The sequence below is a fragment of the Macaca mulatta genome, chromosome 4 (genome assembly GCF_049350105.2).
Source record: "Macaca mulatta isolate MMU2019108-1 chromosome 4, T2T-MMU8v2.0, whole genome shotgun sequence".
Lineage (NCBI taxonomy): Eukaryota > Metazoa > Chordata > Mammalia > Primates > Cercopithecidae > Macaca > Macaca mulatta.
The window spans coordinates 21,855,020-21,879,251 of record NC_133409.1 but is presented as its reverse complement, the minus strand read 5'-3'; the positions used below and the strand labels follow the sequence as shown (position 1 = coordinate 21,879,251).

Here is a 24,232-nt window from a genome sequence, read left to right as displayed (position 1 = left end):
GTGGAATTTTTCCTGTCATAATGATGCTAACTTTTTATTTCAGCAATCATGTCTTACCACAATGGAGCAGGAAAGAGAGAGCAAGGGGGGAGCTGCCACAAACTTTTAAACCATCATATCTCATGAGATCTCACCCACTATCACAAAAACAGCATAGAAGAAACTGCCCCATGATCCAATCACTTCCCACTAAGTCCCTCTCCTAATACATGGGGATTACAATTTGACATGAGAATTGGGTTGGGACACAGAGCTGAATGAACCATATCATTCAGCCCCTGGCCCCTTTCAAATCTCATGTCCTTCTCACGTTCCAAAGTAAATTATGCCTTTGCAACAATCTCCCAAAGTCTTAACTCATTCCAGCATTAACTTAAAAGTCCAAGTCCAAAGTCTCATATGAGACAAGGGAAGTCCCTTCTACCTATGAGCCTGTAAAATCAAAAACAAGTTAGTTACTTCCAAGATACAATGAGGGTACAGGCATTGGATAAATTCTCTAAATGTTCCTGTTCCTGTTCCAAATGGGAGAAATTGGCCAAAACAAAGGGGCTACAGGCTCCATGCAAGTCCAAAATCCAGCAGGGCAATCATTAAGTCTCAAAGCTCTGAAATAATATGCTTTGACAGCATGTCTCACATCCAGGGCATGTTGATGCAAGGGTTGGGCTTCCAATGCCTTGGGCAGCTCCACCCCTGTAGCTCTGCAGGGTACAGCCCTCATAGCTGCTTTCATGGGCTGGCATTGAGTGCCTGCAGCTTTTCTAGGCACATGGTGCAAGCTGTTGGTGGATCTACCATTCTGGGATCTGGAAGATGGTGGCCCTTTTCTCACAGGTACAGGAGGCAGTGTCCCATTGGGGACTCTGTGTGGGGGCTCCAACCCCACATTTCTTCTCCTCATTGCCTTAGTAAAGGTTCTCCATAAGGGCTCTGCCTCTGTAGCAGACTTCTTCCTGGACATCCAGGCATTTCCATACATCTTCTAAAATCTAGGTGGAGGCTCCCAAACTCTTGCTTTTTCTGCACTTGCAGGCCCAACACCATATGAAAGTCACCAAGGCTTGGAGATTGCACTTTCTGAAGCAACAGCCTGAGCTGTTCCTTGGCCCCTCATAGCCACAGCTGGAGCTGGAGCAGCTAGGACACGGTGCTCTGTGTCCCAAGGCTGCACAGAACAGTAGGGTCATGGACTTGGCCCACAAAACCAGTTTTTCCTCCTAAGGCCTCCAGGTCTGTGAGGGGAGGAGGTGCCATGAAGATCTCTGAAGTGTCCTGAAGACATATTCCCCACTGTCCTGGTGATTAAGTTTTGGCTCTTCTTTACTTATGCAAATTTCTGCAGCCAGCTGCTTTAATTTATTTCCAGAAAATGAGTTTTTCTATTCTACTACATGGTCAGGCTGCAAATTTTCCAGACTTTTATGCTTCCCTTTAAAACATAAGTTCCAATTTCAGGCCATCATTTTGTAAACCCATATTACCGTATGCTGTTGCAAACAGCCAGGTCACCCTTGAATGCTTTGCCGTTTATAGCATTTTCTTCCACCAGTATATTAGTCAAGATTCTCCAGAGGGAGAGAATGAATAGGATGTATGTATATATGAACTAGAGTTTATTAAGGAGAATTGACACACATGATCACATAGTGAAGTCCCACAATAGGCCGTCTGCAAGGTGAGGAGCAAGGAAGCCAGTAGTGGCTCAGTCTGACTCCCAAAGCCTCAAAAGTAGGGAAGCCAACAGTGCAGCCTTCAGCCACAGACTGAGAGCCCCTGGCAAACCACTGGTGTCAGCCCAAGACTCCAAAGGCCAAAGAACCTGGAATCTGATGTTCAAAGGCAGGAGACATCCAGCACAAGAGAAAGATGAAAACTGGAAGACTCAATAAGCCAGCTTATTCCACCTTCTTCCACCTGCTTTTTCTAGCCAAGCTGGCAGCCAATTGGATAGTGCCCACCCACACTGAGATTGAGTCTTCCTCTCCCAGTCCACTAACCCAAATGTTAATCTCCTCTGACAACACCCTCACAGACACATTCAGAAATAATACTTTGCATCCTTCAATCCAATCAAGTTGACACTTAATATTAACCATCACAGTCAGATACCCTAAATCATCCCTCTCAAGTTCAAAATTCCACAGATCTAGTATAGGGGCAAAATGCCACCAGTCTCTTTGCTAAAGCATAGCAAGAGTGACCTTTACTCCAGTTCCCAATAAGTTCCTCATCTCTATCTGAGGCCACCTAATCCTGGACTTCTTTGTCCATATCACTATCAGCATTTTGGTCAAAGCCATTCAACAAGTCTCTAGAAAGTTTCTGAACTTTCCCACATTTTCCTGTATTCTTCTGAGCCCGCCAAACTATTCCAGGCTCTACCCATTACCCAGTTCCAGAGCTCCTTCCACATTTTCAGTTGCCTTTATAGCAGTGACCCACTTCCAGTACCAATTTTATATATTAGTCCATTATCACACTGCTATAAAGAACTACCTGAGTCTAGGTAATTTATGAAGAAAAGAGGTTTAATTGACTCAGAGTTCTGTAGGTTTAACAGGAAGCATGACTGGGAGAAATTTCTAAGCCTCAGGAAACTTACGATCATGGCAAAAGGCAAAGGGGAAGCAAGGCACATCTTACAATGGCATAGGAGAGAGAGAGCAGGGGGGAACTACTGCACACTTTTAAACCATCAGATCTTGTAAGAACTCTCGTTCTTGTAAGATCCAATCACCTCCTATCGGGTCTCCCCCATGACATGTGGGGATTACAATTTGACATGAGACTTGGGTGTGGACACAGAGCCAAACCATATCACTTTCCAACTCATTTTATGAAGTCAGCATAACCCACCTGTCAAAAACTGACAAAGACATTACAAGAAAAGCAAATTACAGAATATCACTTATAAGCATAGATGCAAAAAATCTCAACAAAATGGATTCAACAATATATTAAAAGGATAATACATTATGCAAAGGGGGTTATTCCAGGAAAGCAAGAATACCACAATTTTCTAAAATTAATCAATATCATGTATCACATTAATACAATAAAGAAAAATCAGCACCTCAATAAACATAGAAAAGGCATTTGACATAATTCAGCACCCATTCATGTAAAAGCACTCAGCAGACTAGAAAAAGAAGGAAACTTAATTGGGCTCTGTGTCAGGCTGCTCTTGCACTGCTATAAAGAAATACCAGACACAGGGTAATTTATACAGAAATGAGGTTTCATTGGCTCAAGGTTCTGCAGGCTTTACAGGAAGCATGGTACTGGCATCTGCTCAGCTTCTGAAGAGGCCTCAGGAAGCTTATAATCATGGTGGAAGACAAAGGGGAAGCAGGAATGTCACACGGCAAAAGCAGAAGCAAGGAGAGAGAGTGGAGCAGGGGGAGGTGCCACACACTTTTAAATGACCAGATCTTGCAAGAACTCACTATCACAAAGACAGCACCAAGACATGAGAGATCCACCCCAAAGATCCAAACATCTCCCACCAGACCTCGCCTCCAGCATTGAGGATTACAATTAAGGATGAGATTTGGGTGGGGACAAATATTTAAACTATATCAGCCTCAAAAAGGAAAACTGTTACAAAATTAATGAATGAAAATAAGCTGAAATAATGCTTTGTCTGTTGTCTCACTCCAAGAATTGCATTGGTGAAGTTTATTCTTGCCTTTCAGTTTGGGTTTACAAACAGTCACAAAGATGATGTTGTTGATGACAAGGACAATAACAACAACAATGATGGTGACTGCATTTTGTTTAGAAAATTCGTTTGTTTTCAGGATTCAATGACTTGATTAGAATGTCTGGTCCAAATGAATACAGCAAAGAAGAAATTTCACATTTATAGAATTCAGGTGAGCTAAGGTTGAGCATATTTTTCTCTAAAACTGAAATAAACTTACTTCTCAAGACCCCATATCTGCTCAGGAGTGATAATGCAACCTTATTAATTCAAGGTAAATGCAGTTATTCAAATATTCAACAAATATTACTGAGCACTTAGTATCTGTCAGGCACTTGGGATTCATTGAACAAAACAAAAAATTCTGGCCTTTGGAGAGCTGATATTTTAGCCAAGACAATTAGATAACATTATGAATGAATAAATTATACAACAGTTTAAAAGGACACGAATATGGAATAAAGTCAAAATTATACAGGATAAGTGGGATCAAGAGTGCTTGGGGGTGGGAATGCCGGGAGGCCAGGATAACAGTGTTAATGAAGGTCATCAGCGTAGGCCTCATTGAGAAGGTGACATTTGAGCAAATACTGAAGGTGAAGGGGTTCACCAAGCAGCTATGTAGAAGCACAGAGTGCTAGAAAATGGAATATATTATTTCAAGTTACCAGTAGGTGGGGATGTTGAATAATATTTTTCTCGATTTTCACAAGCCTTGTTCCTAACAAGAAAAAAATGTGGGCCTGTAAGCAAACATCTGTCCCATTATATAATCTCTTTTTGAATAGAAAATTTTTTCAAATATCATAAATAACTTTTTTAATGTTTCAAAATAACTGAAAAAAATGATTGGATTCAGCCTAGAATGTGAAATCTAGAACTTTTGGAGAGAGGTCCTCTCACCACACAGGGTCAACACTTCAACATTTTGCTTCTGAGCTGCTTAGGGGGCTTTAAATCTCATCTAAACTTTGGACCCAATGCTTTCAGAGTGAACTACAGATTATAAATGGTGGGGAAGTGCCTGACCCACACACTTCAAGTATGAGAGAGAGGCTGATTCTACTTATTCTCCTACTATTAATAAAGTTATTAACAACTGCTGATGGATGTCTGGTGCTAAAATAGGTGCTTTCCATACTAGGCCTCATTTAATCTTCATAGCAGCTCTAAGAGGTCAGCATTATCAACTATGTTTTACAGATAAGGGAACTGACACGTTATGTTACTTGACTATGTTCATTTGACTAGTAAGTTATAAAGACAGAATTTGAGCCCGGCCTTGGCTAACTCAAGTTCTGATGCTTATCTGCCTAATATCAAAATTCATTTTCTAAGTTTTCAAGGAGGAACTAACTTAAAAATGTGTATTGCTGGTTTAGCACTTTATACTAAAGCTAAACATACCTGAATTAAGGTATCCAACTGATGGCCAGCGTATGTTTTGTCCTAGGAGTCAATTCTAACTCAGGAGCCTAGGGATTAAGTGAAACTAGCAAATATCATCCTCAGTGCCGAAACTATAGCATTTGCTCACCCCTCTCCAAATGCAGCTTCAGTCTCATTGTGAAGTTTTGCTAGCATTTATGGAAGTTTCCAGTTTAGCAACAAAAGAACTATGTTTTCCTAACTTATCTGTGAAGTTTTACTCTTGGGCAAGTCATTCTCACCTAAAGATACGCTTTTTTTCCCTGATGTTTTAGGGAATAACGATGGAGAGGAATCTGAGAAAACAAGATACAGAGTGCTAGAAAATATTTTTAATACATGTCTCTAATGAAGAACTTACATCCAAAATTACAAAAGTCTCCTTTAAGTTGGTAAGAAAAAGAGACAAACTGTTTTTAAGGTAAAAACACTTAGAAAAGGCACTTCATGAAAAATATTTCCAAATGGCTAATCAGCATTAGAAAGTTGTTCAACACTTTGTTCACCAGTAAAATGCACATTAAACTTATGAGACACCCACTAAAATGACTAAAATGAAAAAGATGATGATACCAAGTACTAAAAAGGAAAAGAAACAATTGGGACTCTCATACATTACTAGAGAGACTGAACATTTATACAACTATGTTGAAAACCAATTAGCACTTTCTACTAAAGCTAAACATACATTTACCTTTCGACCCATCCATTAAATTTTATTTCTCAAAAATATGTTGTAAAAATACACGTATGTTTACCAAAATATATTACAAGAATATTCATAGGAGGATTATTTTTAGTATCCCAACCTAGGAACAATCCAAATATCAGCCAATAGTATAATGGATACATTAATGTGATATATTTTTACAATGGAATTCCATATAGCACTGAAAAAAATTAATTACAGTTTATATGACAAAATGGATAAACCTCAAAGCATATTGCTAAGCAAAAGAAACCAAACACTGTATGAGTCTATTTATATGTAATTTAAATCCAGATAAAACTCTATGTGATAAAAGTCAGAAGAGTAGCTATCCTTACTGGAAGGTAATGACTGGCAGTAGGCATAAGGAGTCTTCTAGAGTGATGGCAATATTCTGTATCTTGATGTGAGTGTAGGTATACATATGCTTAATTTGTAAAAATTAATCAAGAGGTTGTGCTGTTACCTGTACATATATCACACCACAATAAAAATGGTTAAATACATCCCCAGTTCAGCATAACATAGTAAAAATGGAAAATAAGATGAATGGAAAATATGAAATGTAACCTGAGAGAAGCACAGTTTAGCTACAAAGAAACCAGAAAGACTAATGGTCAACTTCTCTTCAATATGCAATTGATAGCTTTCAAACCAACAGAGTAAAAGTGAAAAAATAAAGAAAACTTTATCATTTCAATATGAGGCAGTAAAGGAGGGTGGCAAGCAAAGGCAAAGAAGAGATGGAAGTAATTTCAAATGTAGTGGGAATCACACTACAGGTAAATGGGTTAATTTACCTGTTAAAATCAGAGAATTTTGAAATCAGGTAGATTTTTTCAAAAAACTCTAACTGTATGTGCTTATAAGACAATCCTAAAACAAAATAGAACACAAAAGTCAAAAATTATGGAGTAATATATACCAGGTAAGTGCCAGCCAGAAGAAAGCTGGCAGTATAATTTTAGTATCAGACAAAATAGGATTTAAGACAAAACAAGTCACTAGGGATAAAATGAAAAACCCACAAAGAGAATACAACTATCATAAATATGTGTATGTACACCTAGTAACGTAGCTTGAAATATGTACAGCAAAACTGGCCGAACTTCACAACGACATTAACAAATCCCCATTGGTGGATAGCTTTATTTTTAACATCATTTTTATACATATGATATACCTGCATAGATGTAAAGAAATTATAAGTGCACAGTTCAATTACTTTTCATTTATCAAATTCTGTACCTGGCATCCAGATTGAGAGACAGATCATCAGCATTCCAGAACACCTTTGTTCCCCTTCCAATTACTAGAACTCAAGGGTAAATATTATTCAAATTCTAACACTATAGGATGACTTTGATTGCTTTTTAACATTACATAAGTGGAATAATATACTAAGCATTCTTTTGTTTAGCTTCTTTCCTTCAGCATTATGTTTGGGAGCTGTATCCGATTGTTGCATGTAGATACAGTTTGTATGGGTGAATATACCAAAATTTGTGTTTACATTCTACTGTTGATGGACATTGCAGTTGTTTCTAGTTTTGCATCTGACAAACCAAGCTACTATAAAGGTTATTATAAGTGCCTTTTGGTGAAGTTACATGTATATTTCTGTTGGGAGGCTTTCCTAGGAGTGAAATTCCTGGGTAATATGTGTATGCATGTGTTTAACATTAGTACATACTGGCAAACAACTTTGTAATGTTGTAGTAATTTATATTTTCCCCAGTAGTAAATGAGAAGTCTGGTTGCTTTGAATCCTTACCCACAGTTTTTCTTTCTTTTTTATTCTTTTCCTTTTCTTCTTTATTTTTATTTTTTCTTTTTCTTTTTTTTTCTTTTTTTTTTTTCTTTTTGAGACAGAGTCTCCCTCTATCACCCAGGCTGGAGTGCAGTGGCGAGATCTCGGTTCACTGAAACCTCCACCTCCCAGGTTCAAGCGATTCTCCCACCTCAGCCTCCCGAGTAGCTGGGATTACAGGTGCCCGCCACCACACCGGGCTAGTTTTTGTATTTTTAGTAAAGACGGGATTTCACCATGTCGGCCAGGCTTGTCTTGAACTCCTGACCTCAGGTGATCCACCCGCCTCGACCTCCCAAAGTGCTAGGATTACAGGCGTGAGCCACCATGCCCGGCCCCAGTATGTTTTCTTTTTAACCATTCTGAAGCAAGCACTGGTATTTGTTTTAACTTTTATTTCAGTAAATGAAGTTGCACCTCTTTTCATACATCTATTGGTTCCTTGAATATCCTCTTATGTGAAGTTTCTTTAAGGTCTTTTGTCCATTTTCCTCCTGGGTTGTCTGCTTTTTCCTTATGGATTCATAAGAGTTTTTTTAAATTTTATTCTAGATATGAATACTCTGTAGGATATATCTAACTATGGGAGATTGATAGCTCAAGCAAAAGAGCAAAAACAGTAAGAATAAATAATATTTAGGAGCGTCAATATATGTATTTTTAAGCCTGACAAATAGAGAATTTGCATCCTTTTTAAGCATACATAGGCTGTTTATAAAAATTGACCATGTCACAAAGAAAGTCTTAATAATAGCTTAAAAAGCCAGTATTATACAGTACTGATTTATACTCGTTATCAGCATATAACAAGATCAGATCATATTTTCTAGCTATTAAAATACAAATCAACAATAACACACCAGTTTTTTTAAAATGCTCCCTTAGTGCTGTGTAATAAATGACTGGACTTGAAGCTACTTTGGAAATTAGGGCTATAAAAGGTTTACCCATCATGATTATGGCTCTGTGAGAGGAAGCATGTGGGAAGACCAAAAGTAACTAGTGGAAAATCAGTGGCAGCACATCCATTTTCCAGGTTTGGGAAATGTTGCAGGCTATGTCTCTCTAGGCTGAATAAAGGTTGAGATATGAGAGTGCAAGAGAAAATAAATAAATAAATAAATAATCCGATTACTGTTCTTAATTCAACCCAGTGTTTCACATTTTATTCATACATAAAAATTCTTTTATCAAACAACAACTATTAACATATTAAGCAACAGTTTGGAAAAACTAACCTAGAGATTTTAATTATTTATCTCTTCCTCTTGTAGCTCACAGAAAATGCTTTATCTGATTTTCCTGGTACCCAAACCTGAAGTCATTAGAAGACTTTTGCTAGCATTCTATCATTCTTTGACTCTGTAACTCATTAATGTTTTGTTTTTCTTATATCTCCTGGAGGATTTTTAAAGTAAAGTTAGGGTTTTTTTGCTTACTTTATGATCACGAGAAAATGCTTTCATCATCTGTTGTTTACTAAAGCAAAGTATAATGGTTTTAAACTATGAAAGTTAAATGTAAAAATACAGTTAAATGTAAAAGATAGTAACAAAGTTCAAAAGTTGGAAAATGTTAATTATTACTCTTTTCCTGTTTTTTCCTTTACTGTCTTTGAAGACAAATGGGGGAAGCCTTTGATCATCTGTGTTTTCCAAACTACATATTTTCTGTTACTATTAGATAAACACAAAAGCCGAACTATGAAGTTCAAATCAAATGTTTCAACAACACCTCATTAAAAACAATATTTACATACTTAGTAGGAGAAAAGAAAAACAATTTGCATTTTATCTTTTATCCTATTTTAGCTTAATATTCTAGGATAAATATATTAATAGTATAATATATTGAGAAATAGTACACAGTTTTCTTGAAATTATGTCTACTTAAAGTTGCAGTATATATAGCCAACTAATTTGACTTCCTGAATCTGCTCCAGAATCCTTATTGTATGTGTAGATGGAAATTAAGAAAGGAAAATATATCTATAAATGTTAGAGCTGACAATTATTCTAGTAATTTTGGCAGGACAGGCATTTCATCTCAATAAAAGCAGAGCTAAAGTTTCGCTCCTTACCTTTGGTAAAGTGTAAATTTTATTCATCTCATAGAAAGGCTCATCCTAGTAGAAAAGTGATTTACAGATCATAAGTGCTTATTCCCAGGGAGTTAACAATTTGAAATGATTTGGACAGAATAAGTATTAAATATTGCTTTAATTATTAGAATATTATTTTTTCAAGATCAATTTGTTCTACAAGTCTTTGTGGCACATCTACTAATGGCCAGACAGGGTGTTTGCACTGGAGTTGTACTTGAATAAAAACTTCAAGGTATTCAAATGTAGTGGAAAACACAGGTGGATGGCAAATTGATACGACAAGATGCAACAGTTATTAACACAAGGGCCTTGACTTCCACTTCTGGGAAGAAAGTGGTATAATGTTTTTCAAGTGCTGAAAGAAAAGAACTGTCAAGCCAGAATCATCTACCAGTGAAAATATTTTTCAAGAATGAAAGGAAAATCAAGACATTCAAAATTGAAAGAAAACAGAATTTATCACAGCAGGCCTATCCTAACAAAATGACTGGAAGGAAATTCTCCAAATAGAAAGGAGTGGTTTTAAAAGTGTTTTAAAGGAACCCAGGATTTGTTTTAATCAGATATGGTAAGACACACAGATACAGAAATGACTGTCATGAAGGAAGAAGTTTTTTATACTAACAGATTCCTAGAAACAGAAGGCTTGGCATGCTATGCAGGGCCACAAGAGGAAGTAATGCGGTCCATCAGTAAGCAGGGGGAGGTTGACTAGGGGTAAGCAGAACATGAGCTAGGGGCCTTTGTTCTGGATTCCAAGAGAAGGAACGGGAGAGGATGGGTAAGATGATGGGTGTAGAATTGTCTAGTTTGCAGAATTTCACTGGGCTCTAGAGAATTACAGCTATTGCTAGCTGTCTGTTACCTGGCATTGGAATGATTAGGGAAACCGGATAATGGCCTAGAGTGTGAGAGGCTGACAAAGTATGTTGTTGGAGATATGGGCTCTGGTTTGGTTGGTTTGGATGTGAACGGTGAATTTTTTGCTATCTTTAGGAATTACCTAGCCCTGGGAGGGGCAGTCTCTCCAGGGTCAACAAGGCCACAAGATATCAATGTACAAAAATCAAGATAAAAAATATATAATTAACACAAGAAGAAACCTTGAAACACTAGGAAAGAAGAAAGGACAATGGAGAGTAAGCATATGGGTAAATAAAACACATCATCATTTTTGTTTTGAGTTCCCCAAATTACAATTGACAGATGAAGCAAAAATTATAACACAGGCTGCTGTGAAGTATACAAGCCCTGTGCATGTTTCGTTATACAAGCCCCAAGCCCTGTGCATGTTTTGTTACATTTACACTAAGTACAGTCATGTATCATTTAATGACAGGGATATATTCTGAGAAATGCATCATTAGGTGATTTTGTTGTGGTGTGAACATCATAGAGTGTATTCACACAAACCTAGATGGTATAGCCTACTACACACCTAGGCTATATGGTACAGCCTATTGCTCCTGAGCTACAATGCTGCAGGCAATTGTAACACAATTGGAAGTATTTGTGTATCTAAAGATATCTAAAGACAGAAAAGGTACAGTGAAAATAATTTATTACAATATTAGGAGACTGCCACTGTCATATATATAGTCCATTGTTGACAGAAGCATTATTCTGTGCATGACTATATTTCATTTCTTGAACATGCAAAATAAGTAGCTAAAACAGGGGACAATGTGTAAAACGGCACAGCAAGTATGAAACACATTCAATTTGGCTTCAGAATAGGGAGGCAAGGGGAGATCGTCAGGGATAAGCTGGAGGAGGATTGGGGTCTAGGTTGTGAGGAGTCATGCATGAGTCACCGAGGAACTGAAAGTTAGGAGTTTTGTGGCTGAAGATGTCCAAGCAATGGGTAATGAATCATGCAGAAGAAATACGTGCTGAAATTTATATTTTAGGTTTATTTTGATGAGATGATACTAATAGCTTTATATGTGGTAACAATATAAACATTATTACTATACATTATGTTTTTAGGATCTAAATTTAATAAATTTCAGAAATACTTATGTTCATTGCTTCATTCCACAAATATTTATGGAGAGCCTTCTATATGAAAGTCTGTGATTTAGCCACTCAGGTGACAGTGTTAGGAGGAAAAACAAAAACGGACAAAAATTCCTGCCCTCAGGTAATTTAAATATTCGACAGTACATTCTTTTATGAATATTGGAAAAATTATAAAGGGTAGAAAATTTGAAACCTATAATTTTCTTTTCTTTCTTTTTTTTCCTTCCTTTCTTCTGCTGTTCTCCCTTCCTGATTTCCTTGCTTTCCGCTTTCTTTCTTTTTCTTTGTAGAATCTGTATCCCTCTATTCTAATGTACTAGATAGAGGTATTTAATCATAAAAATGATGACTAAAAATTTTTAAATACTTCCAAATGCTTGTAAAGTTCAATATCTCAAAACTTTTGAAGACTGTTAAGCTGCCAAAACTATGATAGTTATTATGAAAAGTTCTGTGAACATTTTAGTATCGTGTATTATTTAAGAGATAGAATACAATTGTAAATCAGTCCATTCTCCCACTTCTGAAAACAAAATTATATTACTTAATTGCCATTAATTTTTTCAATGGGTATAAATAACCATGAGAGTCACATTGGCTAAATGAAATAGACAAGAAAGAATCTCACCAGAGGTTGTCTGGTGTTTTATCTTAATGCATTCCTAGGATGTATGATAAATTCACCCATGAGCTCCATTAACTCTATTCTCTAGAAGGCCATATGGAGTCATCTAGCACAGAAGTCAATGTGACATTTATGACTTCAGTGTCTCTTGGACATTAGGAGAGGGCTATGGGGTAGAAAAGATAAAAACACAGTCTCTGGATCCAGATCGATGTGGATCTGAATCCCAACTGCAGCATTTAGGGCATGCCATTCTCAGCAAGCAACAAAATTCCTTCAGCCTAGGATTTCTCTTATTTAAAATGCATTTATTAATATAACCTACCTTTTGGATTTTTAGCATAGTGATTGAAACATAATATTGTTCATTCTACATTATTGGCAAACAATTAGATTTAGATGTCCGAATAACTGAACTAAAAGGTTAGCCTTTGGAATATTTCAAACATCACCATATTAACCTGATAAATCCACAGTGACCCAAGCATCAGTCTGAAGGTGGCCATTTAACTAACTAACTAACAAACATTTAGTTTATCCCAAAACTACTCTCGTCAAGGTCATCAATGTCCTTAACATTGCTAAACCCAGTGCTCAATTTTTAGTCCTCATCTTATTTCACCTAAGCAGCATTTGACAATATAGATCAATCCTCGAAAGTGTTCTTTACCTCCTGAGTCTTCTCCTACCTCACTGGTCGCTTCTGCTCATTCTTCTGCCGTTTCTATCCTCGACACTGGAGTGTCTCAGGAGTCAGACTTTGGACTTCATCTCTTTAACATCTTCACTAATATTTGATGAGAAGATCTCTTCTAGTTCCATGGCCTTAACACCATATACATGATGATGATTTTTCATATTATATTTCTCACCCAAACATCACTTCTGAATATTGCACTCATATATTCTATTGCCTTGACACCTTTATTTAAATATGAATTATAAATATTTCAAACTGAAAGATCCAGTGTTGAAATTCTGGTATTTCTCACTCTGAATCTGCTACTCCTGCATTCTATTCTTCTGAAGTAATTGCAACTTGGTGCTTCCAGTTGCTCAGAATGAAAATTTGTAGTCATCCTTGACTCCTCATTTTTTTCTTGTATCCCATGTGCATTATGTCAGCAAATCCTGTTGGCTCCATTTTTTAAAATATATCCCGATTTTGCCTACTTTTCACTTCCTTTACTACTACCAGCCTTATCAGAGCCAACATCATCTTGCCTGAATTATTACAAGAGTTACCAAGTAGCCTGCAATCTATTCTCAACAGAGACAAAATGATCTTTAAAAATCTAAATCAGAATATATCACTCTGCTAGTCAAAACCTTCCAGCGACTTCCAATTTCAAAGTAAAAAACAAAGTTCTGAAAAAGCCCTTACGATATGGCTGTCAGCTCTCTAATATTTCTCACTCTATGTTCCCCTTGCTCCCTTTACTCCACATCACACATCCCTGTGCTATTCTGCTGGGCTCCCTCTTCAGGTTGTTGCACTCACCTCTGCCTGGATCACTTTTACTTCCCACATCCACATGCTTCCCTCCCTGACCTGCTCTAAGTCTTTGCTTACATATTATCTTCTTAAAAAGGCCTTTACTGACCAACTTGCCTGACTAAAATGTCAACCCTACTCTAGAACTTCCTATGCCCTTCACTGCTTTATTATTTTTCAAAATCTTCTTAATACCTTCTAAGATGTTACAAAATATATATTTTTGTCATTGCCTGCCTTCCCTATTAGGATGTAAATTTTATAAGTTTTTTCCATCCTATTTCGTTCACTTCTGTTTCTCCAGCACTAAGAACAATACCTAAAACGTAGTAGACACTCAGTAAGTATATGATGAATAAATGAATATATCATAGGCATGGTTTAATATGCCTCTTCAACAAGAAAAGAAAGCATCTATAGGCAAATGAAAAGTAACTTTGATCAACTGCTAGGTAATTATCTGAGGCTAATTTAGATAAAGTAAGCAATTCTTACAACAGAATTGCTGATATAAATGATCCAAGTTGTCTCTATACATTCCTAAAGCGTTGAATTGCTACGTAATCAGTTTACCTGTGACTGTACCACAAGAAATTTGATAATAGCACAAGTATATCTATGATTCAACCTCATTTCTTGTTTCCAACTTGTATTTTCTACTTTACCAATTTAAAGAATTATACACATTTATTTCTACAGTATTTGAGGACAAATAGATGGATTCAGTTAAACAAAACTACTGTTGATTGAAGAATCTAATCAACCAGAATTCTATACAGCAGTCCTAGGTAAATTTGTTATCTTTTTAAATTGGTTATCTGTTACACTGTCTTTTCTAATCATAATAGAGAGGGTTTTCTACCTTTTTTTTTTTTTTAAGAGTTCTAGTATCACGTCCTACAGGTAAGCTTTCAAAGGAAACGCTCGATGATTGCTGGTCAACTGAAGCAGCTAGATCATCAGTAATTCACCAAGCTGGTCTAACCATAGTTGTCTGCATTTGTTTAAGGGATTAAATCTGTTGGTTGTCTAAAATCTCAAGGAAGAAGACCTGATATTGTCTCTCACACAGTGTCCTATTGCCCACTCAAAATTGCCAACCTCATATTTTTCCTTACATTAAGTAGAAATCTATAATGGCATGTACTCCTATGCCTGAACAATCTTTTACAATCTTTTCACTGATAGCCTATTCCTTATGAAAGAATTTCTGAATCTGTTGTCTAATTACTTTTCATTTGAGTTGGCCTGTTTCTTGCTACTGAACAGAGCCTAAAGTGGCATGTGTAGCACATATAAAAGGTTATTTATCCTTAAAACATAAACACGCCACACTCACAACATGAACTGTGAACCTGATGGATGATGGGATATGTCTGTTGAAAACAAATAACAAGTAAGTAGTGGGAAGTCTTTTGGGCTTACAACCAGGCAGGTGCTGACTATATTGTGTCATTAAGAGAGGAGCGCAAAGAATGGATGAATAGGAAAGCAGGTGTTACCGATTCTCCCAAACAAATCCTCATTCTGACATCACAGACTGGAGAAAACCAATGTGAACTTGGAGTTTCTGCTTTTAGCTTCTGAGTGTTCCTCACCAACATTCGGCTTTCAGAGCTGTTCCAGGTATTGCAGTTTTCCTAAAGCTACATCCACCCGGTTAAGAAAAGCAGTCTAAGCTGTAATCACTCATGCCTGTGCTATTTCAATGTACTCGTTCATTCATCTGACAACTAGTTATTGAATGTCTACCATTCATAAGTCCTGTTTAAGAAGCTGAATATATTTTAGTAAATATGTGCATATAATCTCTGTCCTTATAGAGCTTTAAAATAATGGAGGAGGTAGACAATACACAAAAAACTAACAATGATAGATATTGATAAATGCTGTGAAGAAAATGAGCACGTTTTCTGAGGAAAGTCACATTGAAGCCAAAATCAAACACAAGAAGGGTGAAAATACTCTGGTATTAACATTTGCAGGATTTATGTGCCCTCAACTTTGAGTCCAACATGGTAATCTGGGTTTCTTGCCAATTTAAGCATTTGTTGTGTGTGGAATGTTCTATCACAGATTGTGGGGATCTAGGGGCACAGTTTGTGATTCCTGAAGAAAGTTTATTTTATATATCCTATATTATTTATTTACTACATAGAAAAGACAGCTAAGTTAGTTGTTGAATTGGACTATGTGTATATACATCAGAAAATTGAAAAGAGAAATTCAATCAGCTAATTTTTATATCAACGGCACTAAAGTAGTAATTTGGCAGATTTATTTTTCATTGAATTTATACTTTAGCTTGATATCAAAATGGTTTTTAAGCTTATGCAACTTGCTATACAAAAAGACTGAAACCTTTTGGTATTTTTTAATGACTCTACTGAAAATACAGTTGCAATATGAGTGATTCAGTCAGTACCCAAAAAGAAGATGAGGCAATGATTAAACACTAAGCTGAGTAACCGGTAGATACTTTGGGATTTGGGGGGTGGAGGGTTGCTTGTTTTACAATTAGTGCTGAGTTGGATGAAAGAAGTAATTTTTATGACTAGTAGTGTAATATCGGGGCTAAGAAAGAGGATGATGGAATACCATGTTGCCATTCTATAGGAGACAATGAAAGACAGAGCTGGATAGTATCCTAAAAGATTAGAGCTCTTCCCTGAAGTGGTGGGAACATATACATATATATACATGTATATTAAAATCATACAGTTGACCCTTGGACAATGCAGGGGTTAGAGGCGCTGCACCTTCCCTGTACAAAGCATCCCAGAACTTAACTAGTAATAACCTGTTGTTGACCAGAAGCCTTACGAATAACCTAAGCAATCGATTAACACATATTTCTTATATGTATTATATGCTATATTCTTACAATAAAATAAATAAAACATTATTAAGAAAATCATAAGGAAGAAAAAATATATTTCTATTCATTAAGTGGAAATGAATCATCATAAAGTCCTTCATTCTTGTCACCTTCACTTTGAGTAGGCTGAGAAGAAGGAGGAAAAGGAGAGATTGGTCTTACTGTCTCAGGTATAGCAGAAGCAGAAGAAAATTCATGTATCCATGTAGTTCAAACCCACGTTGTCCAAGGGTGAATTGTGTGTGTCTATATATACATATATATATATAGACACACACACATATATATATTTATATATATGTGTATATATATCTCTTCAATTTACAACAAAGTATTTTAATAACAATTCATTTTTTGTATGATTGTTAGAAAATAATTTTTTGTTGCAGCACTATTTACAATAGCAAAGACATGGAATCAACCCAAATGCCCATCAATGATAGACTGCGTAAAGAAAATGTGATACATATACACCATGGAATACTATGTAGCCATAAAAAGGAACAAGATAATGTTATTTGTAGAGGCATGGATGGAGCTGGAAGCGGTTATCCTCAGCAAACTAACACAGGAACAGGAAACCAAACACTTCATGTTCTCACTTATAAGTGGGAGCTAAACAATGAGAACACATGGGCACAGAGAGGGGAACTACACACACTGGGGCCTATAGGGTGGATCGGGGGAGGGGAGAGCATCAGGGTAAATAGTTAATGTATGCTGGGTTTAATACCTAGGTGATGTGTTGATAGGTGCAGCAAACCACCATGGCACATGTTTACCTATGTAACAAACCTTCATGTCCTGCACATGTATCCTGGAATTTAAAATAAAATTTTAAAAAATAGAAAATAGTTTTGAAAAGTGAACACTTGACTTCTTCTGTACCAATAAAAGCTTATAGATTATTACTACTGCTTAACTTCACCAGAAAATTGCCACCTTCCCTATTTCACAGTAAGGTAAGCAGATCTGGTCTTAGGGTAGTGATCTAGCTGAGTTCTACACTTGGATGAATGAGAAGGAATTTGTGGACAATAATACATTGTTAACAATCTTTTCGCTGATGGTATTAAATGGTGATGTGTATCAGGCACATGAAGTTGTTGGTGGGAGATTAGTGAGGATCATTCGAGTTACAAACAGGTAACAACAAAGGCAGGATCATTATCTCAGAAAACATTCCTGTGTTTCCTGAAAGCAGGCTTCAAATCTGTTCTAATAGATTTGACAGTGTTCTAATAAAACAGACAGTGGTTCTTCACATTTCTGGGGCTAAATGTCCCTTTGATAATCTGATGACAGCACTGAATGTTCTCCCCAGAAAAATCTACATATGCATATTCACTCAAAACTTTTATACAATTTCAAAAGATTCACAGACTCTCATGAAGTCCATCCATAGACCTCCTAGGGTACCCTAAGTAAGATAAAATGCTGTATGTTGCCCATTAAAGAAAATTAATTACCTAATGTTAAAACTACACATTAAATAAGAAATGCTAGGGGGGATTTCAATTACAGACCAGGTACAGCAGGAGAAGAAAATGGAGCAGGATGAAGTAGAGTGTTGCAGTGATCAGTGATAGTTCAATATTAAATAGTGCAGTGATGGAATAATAAGCCAGCTGGGCAAGTACAGGGAAACAGGGCACCTGGTGAGGGAAGATACAAGAGAACCAAAATCTGACTTGGTTATTTTATGACCTTGTTAAGGACCAATCTTTCTCTTTTTTACATATTTGAAATTCAGCTAAATGAAATAACTTTCTTAGCTATGCATCCAGTGGGGCCCAGTGGGGATTTAGGCTTTTGCTTGTAATTTTACCTCTAGAAGAGGTTTTATTGAACTCTTCATTTAAGGTGCAGTGATATCCCTCTAGCATTCAATACTTATTAAGCAATATGAATTGATATTTTTATTTTCTTGGGTAAATGATAATAGCAATAGACTGTAAAAGTTGCTGATCATATCTAGTGAGAGCTATAGCTTGGATTCATTTTCTGGGGCTCATCTATCTACTATGAGCTTATTGATGATCTGTTAAGATGAGCAAACTGATCAATATATTTGTAATGTGATTAAATGCATACATACACAAGTAAATAATAACATTATAATAAGTAACATGTAATTGCAAGACATTTAGAGTCTTTAAACTCATATATGTTTGTTAAACTCTCTGGACAACCGAAGTTGTCCTAATAAAAAAGCCTGCCATTTGAACTATGAGATACACAAAGAAGTATAAAACTTTTATCTCAATCTTCAAAAAGCTTCAATCTAGTTGAAGAGGTAATAGTAAGCACGTGAAAAATTAGAAAATAATGGGAGGATTAAATAAGCTTGTAAGCTAGTAGCACAAGAGATGCCAGTTGAACGTGCCTAATTGTGGGATTCATGGCTTAGTGCTTATGGTTGTGTTTTTAAGGGCAAAATCTCTCCTGCTGTGACTTCTTGATAAGGAATTATTGAGAAAGACAGGCACACCACAAGCAGAAAAAAATGCATTCAAATTTAATGTTGATGAAATAAAACGGAATTGGAAAATTGTGTTTTGAATACCTGCTTGTTTTGGCTAAATATATTTTTGTTCATGCTGCCCTGAAAAACAAAAGGAAACTGAAGCAGTTTGACAATATGGAATGATGGGTCAGAAGTCATTCTTAAGTTCTGTTTATTTTCCCCCTAGGCTGTAGATATTGGCATCTACCCTCATAACATTGGTGTCAGCTTCTTCCCTTCCAGAGGCCACGCTCTGACCTGTTCCATCAGGCTGGCTCCACGTGCAGCGGCATAGTCAGCTGCCTGCCTAGTGTGGGCTAAAGATCCCCCGTGAGCCCCTGCCACGCTCTACCTCCCTCGACCCCCTCTTGCAGACAACTGAAATGCCATTGTTATAAATGGATTCCTTTAATCTTGAAGACGTTTCTGTTTTAAAAATCTTATTGCAGATGCAAATAGCACTGAAAATAATTTTGTAGTGTCATTGTTAAGTTGAAACTCAATGAAGTATGAAAGACAGGTGTGCAATTGAGGAGGGTGAGTGGGAAGCTGGAATAACAGGAGGGAAAAATAAAATGTTAAAATAAAATAAGATGTGTGTCAAACCTCACCCTCTTGAGGTCTTTCTTGAGTGCGAATGTGGTATTCCCTGCCCCTGCTCCCAGAGTATCATTTCCAGCCTGATCCCATCTTCATGCAGCCTTTCATCAGTGGGAAGCCACCCCATCTTCAGTGCTACAATCTCACCATTTTAGAATAAAGTATCTTTAATCATTGACGGTATTTTCCTACTAGGCTTGTTCAACCAGGATAATGGTATCTTTATGATAATTACGTGGGGAGTGATACTTTCTTACTTCCCTCTAAGTTATTTTAACCAGATAGCCCTCCAGGTAAGGCTAGTTACAAAGAAATATAGACTCTTGAGATCAAAAGGAGCAATAAGCTAGTCATGTCAGTAATTCATATCTCAAAAATTTTTAAGAGGTTTTACCCTCCAGAAATAGTTACTTAAGATAAAAATCAAAATCTTTTGGAATAGAAGTAGTTATTGTTGTCATTTATAATGATTTTTTAAATAGAAAAAATATAGTAACTGTACATTCTAAATTATGGCTAAAAGTTCTATTCCCAATAACAGAAACTACAAGAGTGACGATAATGTTTCCAGTGGAATTCTAAAGTAATTAACATATTCTATATCTTCCTTCAAGTTTAACTTAACAATGGATTTGCATTCCAACGTGACAACAACCAACTAGTAGTACTATTACAAAAGTCATTTCTACCATGCATTTAATGCTTGACAAAAATCTTTGAACAATGATTTAGCCAGCTGTAGAAAGCACTACAAATTTGACTGGGTGCAGTGGCTCGTGCCTGTAATCCCAGCACTCTGGGAGGCCGAAGCGGGTGGATCACCTGAGGTCAGGAGTTCGAGACCAGCCCAGTCAACATGGTGAAACCCTGTCTCTACTAAAAATACAAAAAATTAGCCAGGCGTGGTGGAACACGCTTGTAATCCCAGCTACTCGGGAGGGTGAGGCAGGAAAATCGCTTGAACCCAGGAGGTGGAGTTGCAGTGAGCCAAGATCATGCCATTACACTCCAGCCTGGGCAACAAGAGCGAAACTCCATCTCAAAAAAAAAAGAAAGAAAGAAACCTCTACAAATTTAGGAAATGATAACTTTCAGTTTAGTTTTGGCAAGGGAAAGAAGGGAAACGAACTAATTATTCAGTGCGTGCTAGAATACAGGAGCTGTGCAAATCAAACCAGCTTGTCTCACAACATATTTGTTAGATAGAGTACCTCAACTCCTTTATAGATGAGAAAATTATTTTTCAGAGAAGTTAGGTAACTCATTCAGTGTCACACAGCTAAGTAGTGGGCAGAGCAACCCAGGTCTATCTGATTCCAAAGTTTGGGCCCTTTCTGCCACGTGATACTTCATTTTACAGCGCAAAAGTCTTTTTAGATGTTTTGTTTTCCTACCTTCGGAGGCTCCTTTAAAGACATAGTTCTTCAAACTTAGATTATATTTATTAAAATTTTAAAAGTGCCTTATCTTTACATTTCATCAGATTACAAAGACCCTAAATATTGTTGAAACTGCAACCTAAAAGACATTATTGGCATAACTTTTGTCATTGATTTTTCAAAGAAATGTCATCTGAATAATGCATCTTCAGAATCACTCTGAGTTGCTTAATACTTACTATAATTTTGCTGGGAATTATCTGGATTTCTCATTTTTTAGTTTAGTTTTCCTGAAATCATTTTTGAACTTGTAATTACATAAGACCTTTGAGGTTATCCAAGCAAAATAACTAAATTCATGAAAATATAAATCCATCCGACACCAAACACACACATACACCAATAAGTAATAAGATTAAGATGAGTAAAATGTAATTGCTAAACATTTCAAGAGTCTTCAGACTCATGTATGTTTGTTAAACTTTCTGGGCAACTGAAGTTAACTGGTTTTCATTCTAATAGAAAATCCTGCCATTAGTAAAAATGCTAAGACTTAAGAAAACATTTGAAGCTGCATGATGAGCTGTGACTTCTCCACTCCTCAGCTGGTATAACCCTACTGGACCATGGAATCTAAGCCTAATTTAGATAATGAAAAAATGCCACAGTGGCCATTGCACTCTTTCATTTTTTTGAAATTTCTTTAAATGTATCTGCTACTCATCAAACAAACTGAATGTATTGGATTTGAAACTGCTTGCCCATGAGATATTCATTTTTAATAAAATATTTTTAAAAGACTGATTTTATTAAATAAATTTTAAAACTTTGAACTTTTTCTTAATGGTGACTACATCATTGAGGTTTCTCTATCCTCTGTTAAATTCCAAAAGACACCCATCAAATTATGTTAGTTCAGATTCCTAAGTATTTAAGAATATATAGCCTGAAATTAGTTCCAAATTTATTAAAATATAGCATCCACAATAGTGGAAATGGCAATGATCTATGAACAGACCTTTCTTGTTCAAAGCAAAATACTGTATCAGACAAGTTTCATCTTGTTTTTAGTTTTACCCATCTTCACAAAAGCTATGTATTTCTAACACAGGGAAACTGGAAATGACAAATACCTAATGTGGGAGTGACAAATACCCAAATTTAACTGAATTTCATTTTTTAAATAGAGCTTTTCAGGAAAAAGAAAATCAGGATGTTTTTTTCTAAACACCTGATAAACTATATTGAATTATTTGTGCCTTGAATGTGATACCTTTTTGAAATGTAGAACTGTCTATTTCTAAAGTGGAAAAACTCTTCCAAACTGCTGCTTCTTGAAAGTTCTACATTCTGCTTCAAAAGAAATGCCAACGTGACTCAGGGCCCTTGACATATCACTAGAGTGAAAAAGTACCATTACAGTTAGACTTGTGTTTATAATTCTATCAGCTTTTACATCACATGACTGCTATCACATTATCTCTAACACTGGAGTGTTAAAAAGTCTATGTTCTTATTGGTGAAATAACTGTTTTGACTATCATCAAGTATCTGAATACTGAGTGTTTCTGGCCCTTGACACTGTCCTATACCTTATAAGGTGTTTACAGGTGAAATAGGAATCTTGTTGGCACTCCATGCACTTAAGAACTCACATGAACTGAGCAAATGAGATGGAAACATGGCATTATTAATTATACTAATTACCTGCTTTATGATTATTCTTGCTACTTCACAGCCTTGCCAGACCCCTGATGACTTTGTGGCTGCCACTTCTCCGGGACATATCATAATTGGAGGTTTGTTTGCTATTCATGAAAAAATGTTGTCCTCAGAAGACTATCCCAGACGACCACAAATCCAGAAGTGTGTTGGGTGAGTAAAGTCTCAAAAAATACATTTAGATTTCAAGATTCTGTCATGAGACTAGGACATATAAACTGTTGACTTGTATTAATATCTAAATCATTTTTAAAAATAAACTCATATATATTTTTTAGGTTGCATATGGTTAATCTTGCAATCTTTCTTTAAAAGAGTACTATAACAGCCCTATATGTATAATGAAACAACTTCCAAGTGCAGAGGATATGAATGCTTTTCATTAATATATTTATTTAGATTTTGCCTTATAAAACAATGCCTGAAGTCACTTGAGAAGACATTGTGGCCTATTTTTCACTACAAGCATACATAGCCCACATGTATTTCTATCACAGAAAACATGTATTTTATTTTAAACACAGATCTATTATTTAATGCTTTGTTTAAAATAGACTGTAGCTGAATTTTTTCTTACTAACATTTCATTTTTTTTTTCAACACTGCATTCGTTTCATTCCAGAAATAGTCTAACTCTTTCCTGATAAATTAAGACCCTCCTCAACTCAAAGTGCTCCTTCCTCCTGGATGAACACTTTGTGTCATGAGAGCTTACCTATGAGAAAGACATTTCACTGGCACAGTGTAATGTGGAAAGGTAAAGCTGGGTGGAAGGTGTTGCAAATGGATTTTCCTTACGGAGAAGAGGATATTCTAATTCTCATTTCAGTTTTGAGACAAGCTAATTTTGTAAACTTAGGTAGATCACTTAAACTCTGAGTTCCAGTTTCACTGTCATGTGTATTTTCTCATCTGTAAAACAAAGGCCTGGATAATCTCTAAGGACACAGGCAGCATCAGCTGCTGTTGCTATGGAATGTGCTCTTCATGCCTCCTTCCAACTCTAAAATTACCATTCTACTTTTATGTTTCTGTGTCTAAGTTTAATCTTGTTTTTTCTCTTACCTTTCTTTCTTTATCGACGAAGTATTTCCCAAGCCCTCTAAAAATACTTTTAGATAAAATGTGATCCCCTGTCATACTAAGATTTCTTGGCATTCTCCCTAAAAGTTAGGCACTTTTAGCTATTGTCATCATAATCATTGATTAGCAGGAATACCAGAGAATAGTAAAAAACATAATAACAAT

At 36.2% G+C, this 24,232-nt stretch overlaps 1 protein-coding gene across 1 annotated transcript in view; it reads left to right on the top strand.

The window, feature by feature from the left end:
• Window positions 1-22,878: 22,878 nt before the first annotated feature.
• GPRC6A (G protein-coupled receptor class C group 6 member A) overlaps window positions 22,879-24,232 on the top strand; it is a 42,143-nt gene continuing 40,789 nt past the window's right edge. The window contains exon 1 of the mRNA XM_001111107.5: window positions 22,879-23,137. Coding sequence (XP_001111107.3) covers window positions 22,944-23,137 — 194 coding nt within the window. The 5' untranslated portion in view covers window positions 22,879-22,943. The remainder of the gene's footprint in view (window positions 23,138-24,232) is intronic.